Below are 24,666 nucleotides of genomic sequence, written 5' to 3'. Positions count from 1 at the left end.
TTGCATTTGGCTTGTTTCCATTTTTTTAAGAATGGCGACGGCGCATCAAAGGCTAAACTGGTCAGCACATTCCCCTTGAAATTTATGCCTCGACCCGTAAAATATTGTATGGTGCACTGAAATTTATCGATCCTTCTGCATGTGCTTTGATTTGAACCTATAATGGTTGTATTATGAAGAAATCGGTAATCAAACCTTAAATTTGATCCTTTGCTTGCCATTATGAGGAATTCATCGGCACAATTCAAACGAGCGCTGTCCATGAAGGACGGCGAAATGAACGGCGTAAATGGCGTTTCCCCTCTGCACAACTTCGTTAAAGCGAAGCAGAAGATTAACTCTACTTTTGGTGACATCGGGAAGTTTCTCGAGGACTGTAACAACTTTCTGCTGGGATGTAAAATAGCTGATGACAGTAACGAAGATATCGAAAAGTTCTCTAGGGAGGTAAGCTACACTAGACTCCCGCTATAAACCTTTGTAGATCTAGACTTTGAAACCCATCACTTTTTCGAACCGAAAATCCCTGGATGCACTATAGATGCATATCTACATTTGCAAATAATTAAGTTATTACAATAGTTTGTTAAGAGCTTTGTGAAACATTCGTTAATTCTTGATTAAGCTAAGGTTTTTGTTATGTGCCGGTGTGCAAACTATAAAGACTGATCTTGGATTGTGTATACATGTACATGAGCCGATATCTGGTTTTGGGCAATCCGATAAGTTCTCCACTCAAAGCATATATAAAGAGGAATTTAGTAAATAAACCCCTTCAGGCAGCTGGTATGTCGGCTGATAATTTTCGCGGCTGAGAGATTGTCCGAAAAATGAATATTTGGCTGAGAGGCAAAGCTTCGAGGGCAAATGTGAAATTTTGAGGACAATCTCTCAGCTAAAGACATTATCAGCCGACATACTGAAAAGCCAGAAAGGGGTTATTTATTTTATAACCTTCCCATTAATTTTTTCATATTGCACAAAAACGGCTCGTAAAAAAGCCAGTGTTGATCTGATGGCAGATACACGCGATTGACGTAAACAAGTACATTTAATTGGTTTCAGTAACTTTAACTTTATTTTCACTGTTTATTTTTCTTCCATGTAAAATAACAAAGATGGAAAGGTGAAACTCTAGAGGTGGTTTTTTTCTGCTGGCTTTGTTTCTTTTTGACAAAAATAACTGGAGGACAATATTGACGCAGATGGGGGGTTATGGCATGATAACTGTCCTGTGATTTTGCACCACGTGACGAAAAGTAGCCAATAAAATCGCGCAAAAATTAATGGGTGGGTTATAATACATGATGACGTGTGGAGATGAATTTTATTTTCCAGTGGTATAAACTATATTTAGGAATAAGTGTTACTAGTGAGTGAGTAAAATATTGTTTTAACACGAGAAATAATATCATAGACCCACTGTGTAATTTTCTTTTAATTCTATAGGCAAATCTATCGCTTGCCTTTTTTACCGACTGTTTGCACAAGCCACCATGAAAAAGCAGGAAGTGGTGTCATCAGTATCCTCATTAGTGAGGATATGGAAAATGGGCCACTCAGGTCCCAGACGTAGCCTTATATGAATTTTTTGAGTGGTGTTTTTTCCAGTAAAACACTATAATAAGATGCATTATAATCAGAAGCATATCACCTTTAGCTCTGCTCCACAACTGAGGATTTTTGAGAAATTTAAGAACCAATCAGAATTTACTTCCTTATATAGATGTACAAAAACATACGTACTGTGGGTGTGTAATGAATAATATAAATAAATTTATAAATTTAATACTTATATAGGGCAAAATTCATGATATGTATATGATCTAATGCGCTTTACAATAAGTTAAAAAATATCTAAAAGAAACTGCAGGGAATATGATAGTTAAAACTACAAAATGGAACAAAATTATGTTTAATAATAAATTAAAAAGGGCATGGTCTAAAAATACTTACACAATAGTATGCTTGTTTAAAAGATATGTTTTCAGTTGTTTCTTAAAAATATTTACACTACTTACAGCCCTTAGGCTTTCGGGAAGAGAGTTCCATAAAAATGGGGCAGCTACCGAAAAAGCTCTGTCCCCATTGGTCTTGGCAGATCTAATTTCCGGGGAGCTAAACAATCTCGATCAGAGCTCAGAAAAGAACTTGAAAAACCATTCATACAGTGCTGCTGAAAAGAGCACCTTAAAGTTTCAGAGTCAGTATCTTTTAAAGTATTGAAGATATAGGCAAGTTTTGCCCCTCTTCGTACAAACTTCTGCAAAAATTCCTTAATTTATGGAACTACATCTTCACCTTGTTACTAGTTTAAAGGGGCACTGTCACAGAGATTTTGTTGTGTTTGATCAAACCTTTTCTTTAACATGAAATTGTTTGTAGAGCACCGGGAGGAAAAAATTTAACTAATTTCTCCAATGAAGAACAAAGTATTAATAAGTTTTTAGCAATTTCTCCAAAATACATGTACCCATGAAGAACTTGCAAAAATTGGCCAATTTTTTCAAGTTGAAATCAATTTTTATCCAAGCCATCCATACCAAAAGGTAATAAATACTTGCTTATGTATACTCATAGGGTAATTGTTAGCATCACCGAATCATTATATTAACTTTCCATCAACACAAATGTGTTTTTTGCTATCCATAGGCACAGTAAATATCTGTGACACTGCACCTTTATGGTGCACTTTCCATGTATCAGTAAAGAAAAGTTAAAACTGAGGGCCCAAAATATTTTGGAAAAACCTTAGTTTGCAGATTAGTGTAAATTGAAATGGATTCAAAGTTCATGTCAAGCCAGGTTTTGCTTAGTCGGAATTTCAACAACTCAACTGAGCCCAAGCGAGGGAGGTAAAGTTTGGGATTCCTTAGATTTATAATTTTTAAGAACAATTTCTTTTGTGTTAATTACAATAATATTAGTTTTTGCATGAAACATTCAGGCTGCAAAAGTGAGTCATTTATACAACATGAAGTCATGTGCCAAGTTGACTTCAAGTTAATGTAGAACTTTCCAATCAGTTAACGAATGTAACAAGGGGAAAGAATCAAATAAGCTACTAAACACTTTCAAGTTTCATAAGTGCTTTTCTCTCTTCTTGCGAACAGGTGTCAGGCTTTTTAGCCCAAGTTTGCAGCATATCAGAGGTTCTAGCACGGGATCAAATGAAAGTGGCATTCTTTGGTCGCACCAGCAATGGAAAGAGTACTGCAGTAAATGCCATGTTACAAGATAAGATCTTACCAATGGGTATCGGCCACACTACAAACTGTTTTTTGAGTGTTCATGGCTCTGATCTGCCTGATCCCTACATATTGACTCCAGACAGCAATGATAAAAGGAATGTCAAGGTAATATCTTCACTGAGTTATTGAGGTTGTCATCATTTTGTGTAGCATCTGAAAATTCATGGGTACAACTCCTAATAATACAGACCTGTTTCCATAACAGCTGGGACCACCTAGACTTCAAAATTGTGGATTTTAAAATTCCTGATTGTTGAATGTCATAATACTCTCATCGCAAAACTGATCTTATAATTACGTTAAGTTAGCTAGTTTAATTTTATGTGTAAATTTGGATTTGATTTTCCTACTGTTTAATTTTATATGTAAATTTGGATTTGATTTTCCTACTGTTATTATTAGTTAGTATTATATACAGCTCATATATGTGAGGCGCTTTTGAAAACTGTATAGTTGAATTTGTGCCATATAAATAAATATTATTATTATTATTATTATTATTATTATTATTATTATTATTATTATTGATTACCTGGGCATAAGTATACTGACTTTTGATATGGTTATTTTCTCTTAACAGTCGTTATCTCAACTGGCTCATGCCTTGTGTGACGAAAAACTTGAGCATAGTAGTCTTGTCCAAGTTTTCTGGCCAAAAACAAGGTTGGTGTACACTTCTAATAATATTGAAAGCTCTGTTTTAAAAGCTTCCTCCTTGCTTAAAGGCTTTAACTCATTAAACAAAGACATAATCACATTTTCTGTTAATTTCTTAATTTCTAGGTGTAAAATGCTGTCCGAAGATGTGGTTTTAGTTGACAGGTACACATACAAATATGTGAACACAATTTCGTGTTTTATTAATTCTACATGTAGTAAAAATAATTATTCTAGCTTTTTGCTCAAGACACTTGAGTTTACTCTGAGAAAGCTTGTTCCAACAATAGTACTACATGTATGTTAAATGTGGTGCAGTTGATTGTACTGTACAAGGTAAATTTAACTTGTGTTAGTCTCATGTACAAAATCTAATGTACAGTGGAACCCCACCTTAAGACCACCTCATTAATACAGCCACCTCACTATCATGATCAATTTTTTCTGCCCAGTCATTTCCTTAGTTTTTTAACCTCATTAATGATTGACTGCTCTGTTATCTTGACCACATTTTCACGGCCTGAAGTTGGTTGTATTAACAGGGATCCGCTGTAGTTTAATTTGCTTTTAATATTAATTCACTTTAATATAATTCTGTAGGAATAAAAAAATTGTGTTACAGTAGTGCAGTGACTTCAACCAGGGCCACCCAAGGTTTTTTAACCAATCAGAAGCTGATTCGTTATCAAAGTATTTCAACTTTGTGGTTTTGAAAGCCAGTCAAATTCATTCCTAAATATAACTTGGCGGTGGGAGCAGACGTGACAGATCCAACTATTAAATTAGTTAAATTTAAGTTAAATTTAGATATGGATTTCATTGGAAATTCGTTGTCAATGAATCGGCTTCTGATTGGTTAAAAAACCTTGGGTGGGCCCGGTTGAAGTCATTGCACTGTAAATGTTGACATGTCCTTTTTCCCCCTGTCTAATTTGACCCACAATACCCCCCCCCCCCTTCCCCCACAACATTATGCATTCATCGTTATTTGTGTATAAATGAAGGTCATTGTTGTGGTTCTTGTTTTTGTTGATGTTGTTGTGTGGGAATTAATTGAAAGTTAATCACAGTCTCATGCAACAATCAAAGTCATGTCTTTTCTTTTCAATACAGAATGATTTTAACTTTGCATACAAAATCCCAAAATGTGATCGGTTAAACAAAAGCTTCCAAGCAGCACTTTCATGTGATCACTTTATTGGTTATCGTTAACTGTTCTATGTTAGGTTATACTGGTTGGTGAAATCATAAAAATTAATATGATCATTCAACAGTGAGCACCTTTATGTGATGCTCTGCTGATATGCCACAAGATTCTAACTTTCAATTTTTGGTGAAACCATGCATACTTGAATGCACTTTGGACCAGGCATTGTTCTGTTTACTTTCTAGTCCTGGTATTGATGTCAGCCCTGATCTTGACTTATGGATTGATAAGCATTGTCTGGACGCAGATGTGTTTGTACTGGTTGCTAATGCGGAGTCAACGCTGATGGTGACGGTATGTACAGTACTTGTCTTTTACTATAAATTACAGTGCAAAAGTGGGCTTGCACATTTATATACCACAACTCTTCAGGATTCTGGAAGTCTTCATGTGACCAACATGGTAGCTGTTACTTTATTCTAATTGAATGGTGTTATTCAAGGCTATCTTAAAATGCAAATGGAACAAATTGGTGTGGTGTGTGTTTCTTGTGTTCAATGGAAATTGATCCATTTAACCCTTTAATCCCTAAGAGTGCCAAATGGCACATAATGCCATAACTCTTTCAATATTTGACGGATTTCTATGAATTTTTGACACCAAGATGGTGTTGTGAAGATCTACTCATTGAAAGGATAAAACCATAACCCCCTCCCATATATGATATGGTTGACCACCCCCATAACTTTGCAACTTTTTCCCCCTAGAAGCTGTGGGTCTTAAGACATCTGTCATATTAATGAACTTGTTGAGAACTGCAAAATAAGCTATTAAGTTCAGGGGTATATACCTAATATACACAAGGATTGGGACGTTTTTGAACTTTAAAATTTTTACGTTTTAAGGCCATTTATCTCAGAGCCATAACTTTTCTCATTCATAATTATATCAGTTATGAAATACACTCATGGGTAGCTTTAAAATGGTATATCATACATGGACATTGAGTTTGAAGTCTTGGATCTGGAGAAAATGTTGTTTTGCCTTAGGGGTTAAAGGGTTAAGGGACATGGTCTTTGCAGAGAGATTGGCTTTCATGTATTCTTTTCATGTATTTGTGTAAGCAAACAGTCAAGCACCATTATCATCATCAACTTTATAATTAAGTATCTTTGGATTTAGCTAAGGAAGCTAATTGGGTACTCTATAAAAATAATAAGAATTCAAGAACTATAAATATCTGGCCCCAGTTGTTCAAAGGCCGGATAACTTTATCCGCTGGATAAGGCACTGTTCAGGGTCTAAAATATACTTCACGTTAAACGTTGTCCAAGATTTTCGTACACTCCCAAACTTAAATGTGGTTAGAGTGTGCATAAAAGCTTGTACAAGAGGAAATATTGAAATCTTTGCACAGATTCAAAAAGTCGGATAGTGACTTATCCACAGGATAAAGTTATCCGGCCTATGAACAACTGGGGCCTGATGTATATTAAATATAAGAAAAAAGATTCTACATTACCAGCAGGTAAAAAAGATTTCCTTTGAAGATCACCTTTCTCAGAAGCTGTAAGATGTGCCATTTAGTGTTATTATTTCTGTATAATTTTATATACAGTATAGCCAGTTTCACAAAATACAATTTTGAGTTCAAGTAAAAAATAATAAGGGACTTTCTGTATCATTATTATAGTCTAAAGCCAATCCTGTATCCAGAGTCCTCAGGGTCTTTTGGCTAGCGGTTGGTCCCCAGGAGAGACTTGGATACTGGAATTTTATTACTGCAGGTTTCTGCAGTAAGACAATGCAAGCTGTTAAATGGGGCAGCCAATGAAAAAATTTAATATTTTTCAAATTCTTCAGAGTCTCTCCTGACAACCAACTGTTGGCCAACAAGCTGTAGGACTCTGGATATGAGATTGTACGTCATGCAGAAAATTAATGTACAACCTTTTTCTTTGTAGGAAAAGAATTTCTTTCACAAAGTGAGTCAACGTCTTTCACGACCAAACATTTTCATCCTGAACAACAGATGGGACGCATCAGCATCTGAACCTGATACAATGGAGCTGGTGAGTTCACATTCAGTACGGAGTTACAGCATACTGTCTTGTACATGTTTTTACTTTAGATTACATTGTTATGCTGCTGAAGTGTTATATTTTCAATGGTCAAGTAACCTGCGTCGATTTTTGCTCATGACTATAACAAGTCAAGGTTTTAGTTCTCCAATCAGTATATGCACATGACTTTCTCATGCCAAAACTGTTTGTATGCCCCACTACTTCATAGTCCTCTACTTTGTTTTCTTATACTGTACGTTCTTTTTAGGTGAAAAATCAACATCTTCAAAGAAACATCAGTTTCCTGGTTGATGAGTTGAAGTGTGTTGACAGAGCTCAGGCTGAGGACAGAGTGTTCTTTGTCTCTGCCAAGGAGGTGACTCATGCCTTTTTATGGAGCTGTTAAAATAGTTACTTCTGACAAACAAAGCATATTTTTTGTTTACCATGGAAATTAGCTCTGTTAAAGTCTCTTTTAATTTAAGAAACTGAATAACAGTTATTTGTAACAGACTTTGATGACAAGAATGCAGAAGCACAAGGGAATGCCTCAAGAAGGTGAAGATGCTTTTTTTCTTTTATAGTGCACAAACCTCGTTTCATGGCCTTAGCTCCCATGAGTCTCCTGTAGCTCAGTGGTAGAGAGCTACATAGTAATCAGGTCTTAGGTTCCTTTGATTCTATTAACATACGCACATATACAAGTCATGATTAAAATGGTTTGAATACACTATAATTTCAAACCATGAAATAAATACAAACATCATCACAAGGAGAGTAGTGCTGTCATTTGAAAGAGAACACATGAAATCATTTGAGAATAAAATCGCTTTCATGAGAAATTGCACGTTTATGCTACATGTAGATTAATGCAGAAGGTGCTTTTTTTTTGTAGGTGGTGCCATACACGTTGAAGGATTCCCTGCCCGGCAACTGGAGTTTGAAAACTTCGAACGCAAATTTGAGGTACATACATTACCTCTTAAAAATACCAAGTCTTATACTTCTTTAGTTCTTTGTTTTTGAATGCAGGTAAATTTGAGGTTAACGTACATCTTGGAAATGTTTATTCCTTTGTTCAGTTCTTTCTCTTCTTTTCTATGTGCTGTCCATTTGTTCTGAAAACCAAAAAAAAACAATATTTATTTCTCATTTTGTGTGCGTAATCAGTAATATCTAGAGGTTTTTGAATCTGAACATCATTGTACCCTGTCACTTCCACTCTCACTGTTACTTCCACTGATGTAAATTCATTTTGACATTCCACTGTTATAACTTGTGCGAATATTGTTTGATGTCACATGTTCACAAAGTCTGTTACATTCCTCTAACACTTGTTCCAATGCTGGTTAACCAGGCTTCTAGCCAAGGGGCTTTCTGGGCATAAAGTGCTTGAAAAATTAATGTTTGATGAATTGGCCATGTAGTTTTTTTTTATAAGGTGGGCATCTGGTGATCTTTGCACTAAAATTTCGATATTGACTTAAGTCTTTGCATCAGAGTTGAGGTGATCAATGGTCTTTTAAAAAATGAGGCTAGCACAAAAGTTTATATTTCAGATATCATAATGATTCAATTTAATGCCCTCCTTCCTGTGAGTGCTCCCCTTTAAGTGTTGTTTTGTTAATAACACTTATGTCCAGAAATGTACCTAACCCTGAATGTGGGTACTTCATATAATAAAACTGGCCTTTTTGTTGGTTTCATATGACTTCATGTTTGACAGAATTATGTGTGTTTTAATGAGAATTAAGGTTAGGGGACACCTTGTGATGTCTATCATACAGTTCATGAATCTCATTAGAGTGCATTTCTGGACATATCTCGTTAATAAACACCCCGTTATAATAAATGTCTGGAACCTTCCCCCACACTGCACAAGACTTAGTGCTGGCAGCTCCAATTCTGATAAGCACCATGTTTTTACTTCCTTTACTGAAGTGAACCACGTATTCTAGTATCTCATGTGTAAGTACATATAATACTGAAGATATGGACGTGATGCTAGCTTCAACGTGCAAACTTGCATTAGTACAGTATTTAAAGTATTACAGTTTCTATTATTGTTCTTTAAAGTGGTTATTTTTAAGTGCCCTTCCTTGAGCTTCCAAAAGTCAGTTACTTTCCCCAGCCTTACATTGTATTATTACATTATCTTGCAGTGTTGTTCTCTTCCACACTGTGTCAATTTTTCTCTCTTTTGTAGTTTTGAAAGTCTCAGGCTTACAGAAACTGAGTTTCCAGTCTCTTATTGTTCAAAAAGTGCAAATGCCTTGAACTTTGCAGAGAGAAATGTTAGTCTCATAATCTTGCAAAGTTTTGAATCTTTCCATAAGCCACTCAATGTGTCCATCACCACTGGCAATACACTGCATCAGCTTGGAGCCATATCCTGCAATGTTTCTTTCAGGAGTGTATTTCCAAGTCAGCCATCCAAACCAAGTTTGAATCTCATGCTGTCAGTGGACACAAAATTGCTAATATGGTGAAGGTCATTATGGAGCAGATTGTTGGGTGTGCATTCCAGCAGAGGTCAGTAAATACCTGTGGTGTTCTAAATCTAAATATGGATCTTTTCAGCAAGAACCTTTAGAAACTTAAATTTAAATCCAGATCTGGACCTATAGGATCAGTGCATTTCTTGAATTGGTGATCTGAGGTGTTCCAAAACATTGTTATACTAAAAACATATACTACTTGTTTTACCAGCTCTAGCCTACATGTAATATTGGTTTCTTATTTTAGGTTTGGTGCACTGTCCTAATCAAAAAGTGACTACACACACATGAAGGAGCAATACTACTCCCCTCCCCTCCCCGCAGCATTTGTTTTAAGTTTCCCCAGTGGTTTGCTACTTGTACTTGAGACAATACCATGTATTATTATATGGCTAAGGCTAGTGGCCGATATAATGTGTGCGCTGATTCGCTAAGACCGAGATCAGAGCAGTGCATTACGAACCCGTAATGCTCACGGGCCGATTACGGATTATGCAAAATAAGGGTTAGGCTTGAATTGAAATGCTTTTTTTTTTCTTAAAAGAAAAGAAAAGAAAGCCATATAATAAACAACTTAATAACCTCGACCATTCAGTCACTACGGGAAATCTGAAACCTCTACCTAGTCGTAGTGACCACGCCATCGCTCAATCAATACGGCTCAGTTTGAGATTTTCCCATAACAACCTTACTCTCGGTTATTAAGTAGTTAGTAAACTACCTCAATCCAGCAACATCGAGTTGTATTCTGGCTTACAGGACTCCTACAATAATGATTAACAGAAGCACAAAGTTCAGTCATTGGTTGAGTGATGAGGAACAGAGTTCATGTGCAAATTAAAGGCACAGTACTAGTGATTATGATTGTTATTTTGATAGATCCCGACTGGAAAAAGCCAAGAAAGAGCAGGAGGATAGACTGGAATATGTGAAGGAACAGTTGGACATCTGCACTCATGATGCTAAGAGGCGGATCAAGGAAATAACAGCTAAAGTCGAGGGACAGGTGAGGCATGGTGTCTACCAGGCAAATTTTCACAAACCTTTTCATTTTTTTAAACATGGAGTTGTTTGTTGTCTCCCAGGTGACTGAAGCCATGACTGAGGAGATTGGTAGATTAGGATTGTTAGTGAATGAGTTTGATCATCCCTTCCATCCGCATCCTGGCTTCCTCAAAACATACAAAAAGGTAATGTTAAACTTTGTAACAGTAAAGAAGAAAGAAGATGAAAATATTGGCTTGGGTAAACATCAGTAAATTGGGGTTGGATGTTATAAAGTTGGTGGAGTCATCTTCTCACAGTCAACAGTCATATTCTTCCAAATGTTCTCTGAAATGTATCTATTATACCAGTTGGGAGAATGGAGTATGTGGGTAATGTCCTTGCCTGCTGGTTTAAAATATGGACTTGACATCGAGCATTGTGATATGAAAATTTAATAGGGTAAACATTTAGCTTTTGACCATCCACTGAAGCACTTGTACGTTAAGGTTTTCAAGCCCCTACATCCACCCACCCAAATTCCATTGTTTCTCTGGGTGGTTTTGGCTGAGAGAGAAAGAAACCTTTACATATTCAACATCCAGGAGCTGTTCAACCACCTGGAGAGGGGACTGGGAAGGAATATGACAGCACGCTGCTCCAGCTCTCAGACTCAAGTCATTAGTGATGCACAGAAAGACATGGCAGGTGAGTTAGGTGAATTATCTAAGAAGTAAAAAATTGGTTTTGTTACATGGAGTTCAAGGAAACAAGTAATAGTTTGGAACAACAACACACTATTGGTGGTACACTGTACTTCACATGTATTACTTATCCATACCGCTCCAATGAAACATTGTCTCTTCCCTTGCACTTGCCTTGTTCAGTTTGATGCCAATGCAAAAAATGCCTGGTTACTAAGCTTTTCTCGATGAATCTCTTGTAATGAGTATAAACATGGATTAAGGTGGCCGAACACAGTTTTCAAGTATGCAGGTGTTAGTAAACATTTTTTGAAAACTACGTACTTCTGAGTACCCGAAATTAGCATGGTGCAAAATTAACTAAGAAAGAATAAATTTTGGTACTTCTCGTTGAGCAAGGTGCCGTTGCCATGGCAACACAGCAAGCTATTAACCGTCCACAAATAAAGGTTTTCCTTAATTTTTAGAAAATGCACTCGTTAGATTTTTTCCATTTTTTGTATCCAGAAAAACTCACAAAATACTGACATAGTGACGCTGCTTTCATGTATTTTTAACAGAGAGATCTCCTGTAAATGTTGGTTTTGCACTTTAATGTTTTTTGAACACACACTCTGTTAGATTTTGTTTTTTGTTTGTAGGCGAGTTACGCTTTTAGAGAACTACTGTTTTGTCAAATTTCACGAAATTCTAATGAGCGGTTCCTTAGAAAACAGTTCATTTCCATTAAAACAACCAGTCACAATTTTTTGCTCAAATGCGCATGCGTGGCTTTTAATTAGATTTTCTCAGCAAAGACGAAATGCGTACAAAAAGGCTTTGCTCTTCGTGAACTCACTTTTTTTGTTCGGCGATAAATGAAGAAGGATTCACAAACAAGAAACTGAGTTATTTTAAGAGCTAAACTTACCTTAATATCCATTTAGTATAAAATCGAGGGATCGATGGTATTTGCTTACCACAACCCTAGCGCGCGCTTAATAGCATCACTAACAGAATCTGTAAAGCGCACGCAAACTGTGTTCGGCCACCTTAATTACTGGCGGAGTTTTAGGATCAAGATCTCACACCGTGATACGTACACCAGAAATCATTATATTTGGAGGCATTTACTGTGCATTTACTTATTTACAAATTTAATGTATACGATAACGATATTTAACGTGTTGCGGGTTAGTCTTACAGACAGTGTACGGTACGTATTAATACACATAAGCTTATTTTCCTTTTGCTGCTGTAATTTACTTTTGTTGTTGACAATGAGTGGTTTAAAGTGCTCTAACTTTTCTGGAAATATATTACGCCAGTTTTGGTTCATGGGCCCCTGTTTTAAGAGTTATTTATTTTTCATAATTTGACCGGCCAGAAACGGTACGTGACCGAGCTAAAATGAATTGGGCTGGTCATCGTGTCCGGAGACTCTCTCGGGAAATTATTTCGAGCCCTGTTGTGTTTCAAACCATTTTGTTGTCTCCTGAAAGAATTATACCACTCCTTTGCATTTTCTATTATTATAGCAATAGCAACAGTCTCAGTCTCCATTGTCTGCCATTGATTTTTATTTTAATGATGAATGATGGAAACTTGACCTCTTAGTTCCATAACTGTTAATCAGAAACCTGGTTTTAACATGCTTGCATAACAAAAGGTTTTTAGCTTACTTATGGTTTTAAATTTTATAATAAAATTTATTACAGCTGTATTATAAAGCAATTAATGGAGATTATTATGTTCACTTGACTAGTTACTCCAATATGTAGAGCTGTTGGACTTTATTTTCTTTTATACTAAGTTACTATTTTATATTTGCTATTCTTGAATAAGCTTACATACATTATTTTTGTGTTACAGTATGTTGTATATTATGTATCTAAAAACTTATCATGTGATTCAGTTCATGGACTGCAAAATACTGTATTTTAAACATGGTTTGTTTTCTAGATCGTCTCCGCGGTCTCCTTCCACCAGAATCACCAGAAGTATCTCTTGAACCTGGAACCCCAACGTGAGTATAACTATTACTTGAGAACCTTCCTGTTTGGGAGTTCATCTGTACACTCAAACGTTCCAACCACCTTGTACACCAATAGAAACATTACAGAAAAGTTTTGCTACATACATTATAGCTTTCATTTGAATGGTCACACTTTAGGATTTCATCCATAGACTCAAAACGTAGAACCACAGCTTAATAAAGAGTACCACAGGAAAGTACTTCTCGCTTTCTTTTGACTGGTTACATAAAGATTTCATCCATGTAGACCCACCTTGCTTAGCAGAATAATAGCTTTGGAAGATACTATTCAGTAACCGTAATTTTATGATGACACTTGGGTTCTCCTCCACAGACTTGAAAGTTAGAACCATGTTTTCCTTCTTGTGAACAACAACACACAGAGTTGCATGAAAGCAATGCTCAGTAGCTTTCATTTGAATGTGTCGTGATCAGCGGGCTAAATTCAAAGGATCACCCACTAGCATTTCTAAAAACGCTTACAATTCAGGAGCACATGACAGTCCTTCCTGGCAATTTAAAAGGTTTATAGTAAAATATCAAATATTCACCACTGAATGACAGATGTACATGTATAAAATTCCAGCAAAATTTGTTCTCCACAGCATATCAAATTACTTCTTTTCTTTCTAATTGATTTTAGCCTTGATTTCCAAGCAAGTTACAAACTGGATGTAGCCAGCCTTTGCAGTGACTTCCAGGAAGATATAGTATTCCACTTCAGTCTTGGATGGCAGGCGATTTTGAGGAAGTTTTTAGCACCGCACAATGCTGGTCTGGCTATTGCTTTGGGAGCTAATGTAAGTGTTTGTTTGTTGTACTTCAATTTTATCCTTGGTTCATGTTTTATCAGTTTCCTTTACAGATTGAACCACCACATAGAACTGATGCTTGCATTATTCGTAGATTTGAACAAAGAATTAAATCGACTAGACTACAAAAAATATGTGTGGAAACTAACTGCATGCTAAGATTAAACTACTTCTCATCGCTTCTTTTCATTCTCAGCTTCAAAGAAATGTCCAGAGTCTAATCCCCACTGCCCAGTATAATGCTCAGCCCCACTCTGCAGAGGGGAGACCGGGAACTAGTTCCCAGGCCGGCGCGTCACGCGAGATAATGAAGCGGCCCCAGGGTGATGAGGTCGCTGTTGCTGTTATCCAGGGACTCGCTTCGCTGACGTCACGGACTGGCACATTAGTGGTCATCATAGGGGGATTGGTAAGGATTCCTCTTGTGTTGTAAGATTACTGAAGAGGGGCACTCGCGATGGTTATTTGGTAATTTATTAAATGAAATCGGAAATCCAGTAAAGGATGAATTACATTACTGTTTAATAACTAACCTCCAAATAAACCTTCCTCATCGTGTTCATAATGAACCTCCTCCTCTCTCTCCCACCCTGTGTCCTCTCCCGTTGCCCCCGAGGTAAAGGCTGTATCTAATACAAAGGTTTGAACGAGCCTAGGGGCGCTTTCCATTCGACCAAAAATTCCGGAAATTCCGGGTTTGGGAGCGAATGGAACAGACATTTTCCGGAATTTCATTCCGAAATTTTGAGTGTACCTCGCGAGGTTGGCCTAAAATTCCGGAAAATCGGAATAACCGGAAAATTCCGTTCCATTCGACCATTCCTGCTCGCGGCCAGCATCTCAGAGCCCGGAAATCGAACTCATGATGGCTTCCAATTCTTCCACTGCACCAGAGGAAAGTTTTGGGGGTGGGATGGCAGCTCGCCCAGATCCATTCCCAAGTGGTATCCTTCCTGTGGGCATGACGGCGCGAGTGAACAACTCGCAAGTTTCTCTTGTCATTCTGAAGTGACCCTTAAACTCGTCAGGAAAATAGAGAGGTATCGTGCCCTCAAAGTAGTCGCGGACTCGGTTTAAATTCCTACGCATGTAGGAGCTACCCACACTGAACAGCGTTATGTCGTTGTCCTCGTCCAATACTTCGCTTATTTCAACTTCATAGTCGTCGAGCAACTCTAAAGCAAGTAAAATAGACAAAAAGTCCGCCATTTTTTGATTCCCCTGTTTATTTGGTATATTCGCGCGAAAATTGGTACGTGATGGACTGGGACGGCTTGGTTCAAACCAACCGGAAAATACTGTTCCATTCGTCACATGGAATACTCGAAATTTCATTCCGGAATTTTTGGTCGAATGGAAAGCGCCCTAGGTGACCCGTAGGTTCTGCCACATATGTCCAGTTAACCAGATCTCTTGCATGAAGCGACTTGGAGTATCACTACACTTCTCCTATATTGATGCTTGTCCGTTACAGGATATTCCATTTCTACACCCGGGGAATGTCAGCACAATGCAGAGATGAAACTTAAATCGCCAACCTTCCATTTAATATCATAGCACAGTTTGCAAAACCGACTTCATGAATAAATTTTCCATACTTCATTTAGGGAAAGTATGGAGTTTCCTAAAGATCTGCTGGCAACTCGAGGAAATAAAGAAGGTTGCACTTAGCGATGTTACGAAGGAATATATGGACAGTACTTCCCGGACGACGTACATTTCTTTGTAACAAACGTGATTGTTTTTAATTTTATGTTTCCTCGATTTGACATCAGATCTCCGCGAAACTTCACACTTTTGCTAAATTTTGTACGGTGAATTCATTCCTTAGCTTGGTTTTGAACGTAATTTAACATTAAAATCCTTCCTCTTCAGATGTGGAAGACAGTGGGGTGGAAGTTCATTGCCCTGTGTGGTGGTCTCTACAGTGGTGTATATGTTATTGAGAGACTCCGCTGGACCAACAGCGCTAAAGAGAAGGCTTTCAAACGACAATTTGTAGAGTATGCTACTGAAAAGTTACAATTGGTTGTCAGCTTCACCAGCGCCAACTGCAGTATACAAGTTCAACAGTACGTTTGTCTACTTCAATTTCAGATGTTATCCATATGGAGTTGTAGCTGTGGTAGGAGTGGGTAAACTTGCCCAAAATCCTATAATGAATTAGCGCCACCCCCCTCCCCCCCCCTCCCAAATCCTCTTCTCTACTGTGTTAACTGTCGTGGATGCCTGTTTCCCTTTTCACGGGAGCGCATAGCTGAGTTGCCTTGATTTGCCAGTCATGAGAGCACTCGATCACGATCTGGGAAGCTCCAAGCACCCCCTGTCCATATTCTGAAGCAATACCCTGCGTATTGTGTTAGGTTGGCATGTGTATACACTGTTTAGTTAGGAAGCAAGGTTTTCTTTTAGGCGGGGGGAGGGGGGGGGGAGGAGATAATGGAACAACATGATAAACAGCACGAAGAAGTAAGGAGCACGAAATATAGCATAGCGCCACATGAAGGGGACGCGTCGAAACTGCAAAGTTAGAACCACCTTGTACCTTGTAATCACAAGCATCACAGCAAAGTTCTGCGCAAGCTTTCGTTTTAATGGCCACACTTTAGCGTTTCATCCAACGTCTGAAAAGCTTTCATTTTAATGGTCAGATATCAGTTAGGAATTTCACCATCAAAACTAGAACAACATAGAATAACTTGGCTTAGGAAGGATTAACATGTTTTGTAAGATTATTTGTTAATCCCGGAGCTTAGCTTGTTTGTCTCATCACTGTTTACTTCCATAATTAAGTACTTGGTATTCTTCAGACGTGTTTTACAGTTATAGTAAATCCTGGCAAGTCCTGTTTTAAGCGCCTTACCCGGTGCGATAACATTCAGGAAACGTGCTCTCCAAAGCGCTATGTATGTTTATTGATGCTATCAATATAACTTATCGTCTTAATTTAATGTGTTTTATGCACCTGGGTGGAAGGAGACAATGTGCAACAAATACTTTTGTACGAAAAATAAAACAAATGAAAAACAAACAGACATACGGCAATGAGTGGGCGAACATCGCCGACCACAAGGCGGCATTCTACATTTTTAAAATTTTTAAGCAGCATTTAGATTCACTTCATACAGGGAGCCTGTGGACTAAAACTCCATTCAGTGGGAGTAATACTATTCCTAGTCACTTCATGCTGGGGATCCTGTGATGGACTACCATCCCATCCAGGGTGGTGTAATAATACTCCTAGATGCTTCATGCTGGGAATCAGGGTTAAGCTCTGGCCGTGTGAGCCACCTGTCACTCGTGTGCAAATTTACTTTATTGTGAAAATTTAATGAAATCAACCTTATTGTTCTTTTGATGGTGATGGATTTCCTTTTAATCTACCTGCCGCATCTTAGTTTTTACTAAATATACAGGTTGTTTGTAATTTGAAGGTTTTAGCGAAATAGATGACTTTTTATTGACTGATATCGATCTATTTTTGTATTATTTCAGGGAGTTGACGTCCTCACTCGTTAAACTCAAATCTCTAGTACAAAGAGCCAAGGAAACACTGGAGGAAGACATCATTGAGCTTTACAAAGAAATCACCAGATTAGAGAAGATCGAAAACGATGCTAAGATATTGAGGTAATTATGTGATAAGGCAGTAGTTCTGCAGGTGACAGGAAGATTGTATTTGTTCTTGCCAGTTAGCAATGTATGGTAATGCAGTTTCAATTGAATGTGGAAACAAGTTCGCACTTCTTTTCGTTTTGCTCTCTGGGCAGTTTAAACAAAAATAGGCCTAACTTTCTCGAGCAATTAGAAATAAACATAAAACAAATCTTGCGCGAATCTTTCACTTCCCAAATGTTGATTTGTTGGTGTGGATAGCTTTCTTTCGATCCCAATCCCTGCTCCTCTCTCGCTCTTTCTCTCCCCAGGGTTCGCTTTCTCTCACTCGGTCTATAGAAGTGACAGCAGTCATTGACCTTACTAAGTTGCACCTTTTCTCTTCAGGAACAAAGCAAGTTGGTTTGAGAGTGAATTGTCGCAGTTTATTACGGAGTTTGGTTTAGCCAAAAGCAAGATGTAAGCTATTGTCATTCGCATATCAGTCCATTCCGAAAGCACAAGCATCAATGAACGGATGCATACTCCAGAACTTTTCAAATGGTGGCCTGTTGTGTTCGTTTCCGCGAAACGACAGAATGGAAAATGCCTGAGTCAAGAGATTCTTGACTGAATTTATTAATGCTGGAGATAAAGTGCAGCGGTTTTAATTTGAAGCAATGTAAATAAAAGTGCTACTGGTTTGAATTCTACGGACCCTAAAGCTGTCCCCTATTCGTGCTGTCGCCCTTGACGTTCTACTTCCAAGCATCACCGCTGACCTTTGTCCTTCCAACAGCCGCCTCTTGCATGCGATTGAAGCTTCCGTCCGTGAAATGTCTATGTGTCATTCATGAGGCACGACTTTTTGGTTTTCGTCTTGGATATAAACTTCTCTTCGGATTAGACTTCTGCGCCCTTCGCAAACCATTACCGCCCCTTGTTGGGGGCCGCTCTTCCGGCTTGGATCGGACGCTGTCATATGGCTGACGTGCAACTTCCAGTCACCAACCCTCCAAACTTTTGTAGCTGTTTAATACTGCCCATGTAGTTGTTTTTGTGATGTCTGTATACGGAGCGAACTTTCATATTTGCATAGTTTGCTAATTTCTTTGGAAAGTATCTTTAACTGGCATTTAATTTATATTTTTTCTTCCAAAATTGCAAGAAAAAAAGTTTATGAAATATCAAGAAATTTATTACGAACCTTTGATGTGGCTACATCCATCGTTGGTTCAATGATGCGGTGCGACAAAGAACTATTAAGTTGTATAATTTTATTTCTTTATAAGGTAACCTATAGTGCTATGATTTGTCATATGTTAACTGGTACCTGATTGCCTGTGGAGTTTAAAGGCACCCATTGACGGTATAGTTATAAAAGAAGCAGAAAACTTTATTGAATTTTGCTTTTCAGTCTTTTTCATTTCCTTTTTAGGACTTTAACAAGGAAGCACACGAAAGTTTTTGTTTGTTTTTGTTTTTTAATTGTAAATAATGACAGATGGCGTTTTCAAGCTCAGTTAATGTTCATCACGTCACGAATGTGGCATTGAACCCATGACTTCCTTAACAACTGAACTGCTGAGCTAAGATCACGTGACACTGCATGCGAACTTCTTTAATGATGATCCCGGATGTTTTAGAGGATGCGTGTCACGTGAACAAGTCCGCTACGCCAGACGCCATTAGCTTGGCTTCCGACAGCTGTATTTGTTCGGAAGGGTTCGATTCACGCTGGTGGCATGATTAACATTACTTCTGATGAAAAACAAGTGTAAATGAAACCTGTTGAGTGATACGTTCTTATAATACCAATTGTCTTTCACTTTTTCAAACTGTAATAGGGGTTTAAGCGCACCTGGAAATGGTTTTAGAACATGTGCTCCATAAATTAGGTGCCCCGGAGATTAGAGAAAAGTGCTTCTTTACGCTTGCAAGCGTTACTTTTGACGTTCTCGATAAAACGACCTTCCACATAGGCGTAACAGTCTACATTGTTAAGGGAAAATGTATTTTCTGTTGGAATAATTCTAAACTGTGACTTGCAAACTTGTCAGTCTTCTTACTTGTTGCTTAAAGTGTTTAAAAGCGGTGCCGTGATGGCGGAGTTACTTTATTCTTCCCTAACACGTCACAAAGGACTTGGACTTGGGATCTCGGCGACTCTTCCCAAGTCATAGGGCCAAACGTAACGTTCGTGGAAATTCGTGTCACTCTTTCAAACTATCAGCACAGGGGACCTGCGATGGAAATAACATTTCCTAGTCGTGTGTACATGTTGGTTTCATGTCTGTTGCATGTCCTTAGTGTGTAGAGCTGGTGATTTAGTCCTCGGCTACTGCTTGTCGGCGTCACATGAATCCTTGTAGCCTTTCAGGAAATCGGAGCCTCGTGGCTGAGCGAGAGGTGCTCTACTACCCTTCCGAGATCTTTTTACATCAAACGGAACAGAACATCAGTCAGGGTGAACAGGGTACAGGCAAGAACACAAAACTTTCACGGAAGCTTTTACTGAAGGGCAATCTTTTTTCGAGCCAGAGCCATTACGGCCAACCAGTGCGTCGACCGGATTTTTAATGGTGGAAATTGCAATGTTACAACTTTCGCAATTTCACAAACTGGGGCCCATTTTATATTCCAGAATTTTTGCTCCAACAGCACGTTTTAAACACTTAACGGACTTGGGTCACGAATAAAATATTGCGATTTTTGCGATATTTCCTAAATTGAGTGAAATCTACTGTTACTCGAAAATGACCCGTATTACGAGTCTCCTTGGAGTGGACCTAGTCTCTCGGACACTAAATTTCCTCACACAATTTTGCAATATTGGACAAAGTACTAGTAGTCTTTCATCAGTATCACGGAGAAACAAAGCAGTTTTGTTGCATTAAGAACTATCACCTTCAACCACTGAAAACACGTATAAAAACAAGAAGGGTAAAAGATCATGGGTGATCCTTTAAGCATGGGAGGAGGCTAGGAAAACCAAAAGACACATTATTCCTCCTTCCCTCCCCCTCCACAACCGACGCTCCCCCCCCCCCCCCCCGCCCACCTCCCTGAAAAAGGAGACGGCCGAGGTTTTGTTTTGTTTTTCTGTTCCCCTTCTGTGAACGTGTAAAAGCATCTGAGCAGCTGCGCACATTTTCGATGTTTTCCGTTGTTTTCGCACACCCTCACTTTATTACAACATGTGATACGTTACAGTCCACCAGCAAAATAAGAGCTGTTGCGGATGTCAGATTAGAAGCGGATTATGTTAATAAAATCATTTCAGAAATATGTCCAGTGTTTGCATTTTTCTAATTGGATTGATCCAACCACATAGCGCGTTTGTATGACAAGTGCGTGCAATGGGATTTGCATGCTTAACTAAGGCACATCTAAAAATAAGTCCGCGATCTTATTGGATAAACCAGCTTTGTCATGTAATCGGTATTTACCTGAATACCCAAGTCCTATTAAAATTTCGGTACGTTGGAATTTGGGGCTATTCCATCAAGAATTTAATTTCATCCTTGTGCTAGAGGGTTGACGTTCGCCCACAGAAAAGGTTGACTGAAATTGGTAGGTAAAGTGTATTAGCAGTAGACCTTCACCTTTTCTAAGCTCTATTTACACTGGACTCTTACAACCTGCAGTTGCGTTTTTAAGGGTTGGGAACATTGTTCTGTTGTTCATTCTTTTGTCCTGTCGACCAACCATCTAAGGCGTTGCAAACGGTGCAGATCGCCCCATATTTAGTTCAATCCAGATTAGATATAAGCAGTAGTGTGGCTTATTAATGAAGCTGTCTATAATCACTAAGGCATCTGGGGATCATTTCAGTAACTTTCTTTTCGCAAAATTTGAATCTTGTCAGATAGTTGAAAAAATTCAAGTTTTCTTAAGCACTTCAACATATAACATGGCGACGTTAAGACGTTTTGTTTTCTTAAGAGCAAAAATGTTATTTTAGGTGCGAAAAAGGCCCGGCTACGTTTTAGGAAAGATAATCAGCAGCTCATCACTGCAGGATTATTCCTCCGTACATTAAATTTTACAGCTCCTTCAGAATGTTTCGGTAGCCAGGAATTTGAACAGACAACGTGGTGTCAGTTTTCACCAATATCCTTTTGAAAGGCTCTCAAGACATGGGAAAACGAAAAACAACATTCCAATAGCAGTAGTTCGCCTAAATATCGCCCCTGTTATTAGGGTCTCGTTAGGCAGCGCTGTCAAAGGAGTCATTAGCTCTCCCCTTTGAATGGAATTCTGACTCGGCTGGTACCTATTGTAGCTCTTAGTAACAAAGCAATTAACTGAAAGCTACTCATAGATATAGCTATAAAATAAATAATGTCTGGTGTAAGGATCATTGCAATAATCTGTCAATCTGGGAGTAAAACGCTTTCTGAACTGTTTCCACTTTGAAACACGAGCAAATGCTGATCGCTGAGTGTACATTGTCTTTGCATAGTCTGCTACTATCAATATATTCAATTGCCTGTAGGAGTCAGTCACTTCTGCAAACTAGTAAACTACATGTGTCCGAGTTTGTGGATTGAAAATTCACATGAATATTTGAATGTATTCAGTTTTCTATGCTACGCTTTAATACATACAACTGAGGAGACTCAAACTCTCGAGTCAAGTCTGTGGATAGAATTATCAAGTGCATTAATTATTTGAGCAGGACTTTCGTAGGTGCCCAGTGATGGCCTTTGTGTCAACATTTTATTAAACTCTTTTTCCTTTTCTAATTATGCTGACATTCCTACACGGTTCGCAGTTGTTGTGAAATGTTTACTTTGCGTGATTTGGTCAGTTCATTATTTTGGGGTTTTGTTTCCTGTCGTTCATTTCCTGATTAAGTTGATGGAAATAATCATTTAATTTAAGAGTTCTTAATCTGGTGACAATAATCGCAATATTAATTAAGAAAAATAGCGCTGAAAACTGACTTTACTTCGATAACCGCTTATTAGTAGCTTTTTTTTTGAATGGTTACATTTATAAAAGATTTCGTCGAAGGACTTAAAAGTTGAGAAGCCAGTTTTAATCTGTACATGACCAATTTGGCCCAAGTGAAAGGGTTAATTAAATTAACTCAAGTTATACATTCAGTGTGTGATAATGTAAAAAAGACTGTTTTGTTCTAATTTTCCTAATGTCCTTAGCAAAATGCCTCAATCCATCTGCGTTAAGGTCACGATCACTGGTACGGTTTTCGACTTTGCCCTCAACATTGCACCTCCCCCCTTCCCCGCCTCCCCATTTTTTGTTAGCCATACCGAAACGGGGCAAGCTCGGTATATAATATATGGCGTTCTATCAGTTCTGTTATACCCAATTTCATCTCAAAATAGCTCTACATAATATATATATTTAGCCAAGCCTAAAAGCGGAGCTCCATTTTTTTTCATAGCATTTATAGAAACCTGCTTATCGTATGAACGTAATAACGTTATCAGTTCCTCATCCTTTCTGCAGTTATATATATTTCTAGTGTTTATGCTGCAAACTGCCCATCAACAATAACAATGCAATACAGAGGGCAAAATAACTGAATGTTGATTTGTTCTAACAGAGGGCATTTTTTGCACTCCTGATGGGTCGAGCGGCGAAAATACTCGCTCTTCATTAGCTGAGCAGACCAGTTCTACATTTTGTTAGGACTTTTTCTTCATTTTGTGTGCGAAAACACCGAGTTCTTTGAGGTTCCTTGTAGTTCGACTCTTTAAGCAAACTTGCCAAAAAATACATTGAAATCAAGTGCTGCAGCTAGAAAGGAAAGGTTAAGTTTTGTGTCTCTTACAAGAAACAGCAATAGATTATTTGTGTCAAAGTTGAAAACTTACATCGGATTGATATTGGCAGAATTTGGCTGAGAAACTGAAATCAGTCATGGCGACCAAGTGCTTTCACCTCGCTACTTCTTCAACGAATAATAACCGAGCATATAACAGTGCCCTTTTGATGGGAGAAAGGAGCAGGTCAAATTCAGCGAAAGAAATTACTCCGTAAGTTCCTTCTTTGGATCCACCGTTTGCTATTTTTATCGGTCTATTTTCGCGGATTTTCAAGCGGTAGGAAGCTTCACAGCGCAGGTGAACAATTCATGATTGATGCTTGATTATAGCTTACTTCTGATTTAAACTTAATGTACTCTCTCTTCATTACATACATGTGTAAAATTTACAACTCAGTCAATGTTGCTCCTACTGAAATCAAAATAAACACCAAGAAAAGGAGAGCCAGGAAAATCACTCTTTGTTGCTTGGCAGAGATCTTTAAGTGTGTTTACAATTGAATGACAGCCGTGCGGTGCGAACGAAACTACCCCAAAACAAAATGTTCAAAAATTAGTTTCTCCACGAATATTTGTCCTATATGTGCAAAATTTAAAATACAAGGCGGAGCGATTGTTTTTGTTCATTGTTCATTTGCAGCGTCGTTGCTGCCGTCGTCGTTGCTTATATATAGGGTTCTCTGACATATTTAGCACCCGGATAAAAATATTTGAAAAATCATAACTCAGTCAATATTGCTCCCACTAAAATAATTCTGGCCTTAACAAAAATTTAATAAAATTAATACTTTAAAGCTTGGCTCTGGCCCGAAATATTTGAGCGTTTTTAAAAACTTGTGCGAGTCTAGTTGATACAGTCTAAATAAACGTTAATTAAGAAAAGTAGAATACAGAAAAATACTCTTTGTTGTTGGTAGAATTATTTTAGAGCCAATTTGAAACTTATGTGTGTTTACAAACACAGGAGAGCCGCGCGGTGCGAGTGAGAAAACACGGCCACGAAACAAAATGTTCAAAAATTAACTTCTAAACTTACTTTTCTGGCAGGCCTGTTCTATAACTTGCTATCCGTCGTTCTCTTTCAAGTTGAACTCTCCGCTTTTTTGTTTTCTTTCTCTCTCTCTTTCTCCGTCTTTCCACGTTTG

General features: G+C 38.1%; 1 protein-coding gene across 1 annotated transcript; it reads left to right on the top strand.

Moving 5' to 3' along the window:
- The first annotated feature begins 91 nt into the window (after positions 1–91).
- Positions 92–19,776, top strand: LOC146460641 (mitofusin-2-like). Its single transcript, XM_085088019.1, has 19 exons — positions 92–447; positions 3,114–3,356; positions 3,832–3,914; positions 4,035–4,073; positions 5,301–5,409; positions 7,020–7,127; positions 7,387–7,494; positions 7,631–7,676; positions 8,014–8,084; positions 9,529–9,650; positions 10,496–10,622; positions 10,702–10,806; positions 11,206–11,308; positions 13,246–13,309; positions 13,962–14,118; positions 14,327–14,539; positions 16,006–16,202; positions 17,626–17,760; positions 18,133–19,776. Exons 1-19 carry the CDS (start codon positions 223–225, stop codon positions 18,206–18,208), a joined length of 2,331 nt encoding a protein of 776 aa, XP_084944145.1. The 5' UTR covers positions 92–222; the 3' UTR covers positions 18,209–19,776.
- Positions 19,777–24,666: the final 4,890 nt, after the last annotated feature.

The sequence above is a fragment of the Pavona decussata genome, unplaced genomic scaffold (assembly GCF_977016875.1).
Source record: "Pavona decussata unplaced genomic scaffold, jaPavDecu1.1 SCAFFOLD_210, whole genome shotgun sequence".
NCBI classification, from domain to species: domain Eukaryota; kingdom Metazoa; phylum Cnidaria; class Anthozoa; order Scleractinia; family Agariciidae; genus Pavona; species Pavona decussata.
Note: the sequence above shows the minus strand (reverse complement) of the source record. Positions and strands in the feature narration are given on the sequence as shown.

What these genes read in the sequence shown, in the direction of transcription:
- LOC146460641 (XM_085088019.1), top strand. Translation starts at nt 223, where the DNA reads ATGAGGAATTCATCGGCACAATTCAAACGAGCGCTGTCCATGAAGGAC. An exon ending in ATGATAAAAGGAATGTCAAG is followed by an intron (nt 3,357 to 3,831) that starts GTAATATCTTCA and finishes TTCTCTTAACAG; the next exon opens with TCGTTATCTCAACTGGCTCA. An exon ending in CAGCTAAAGTCGAGGGACAG is followed by an intron (nt 10,623 to 10,701) that starts GTGAGGCATGGT and finishes GTTGTCTCCCAG; the next exon opens with GTGACTGAAGCCATGACTGA.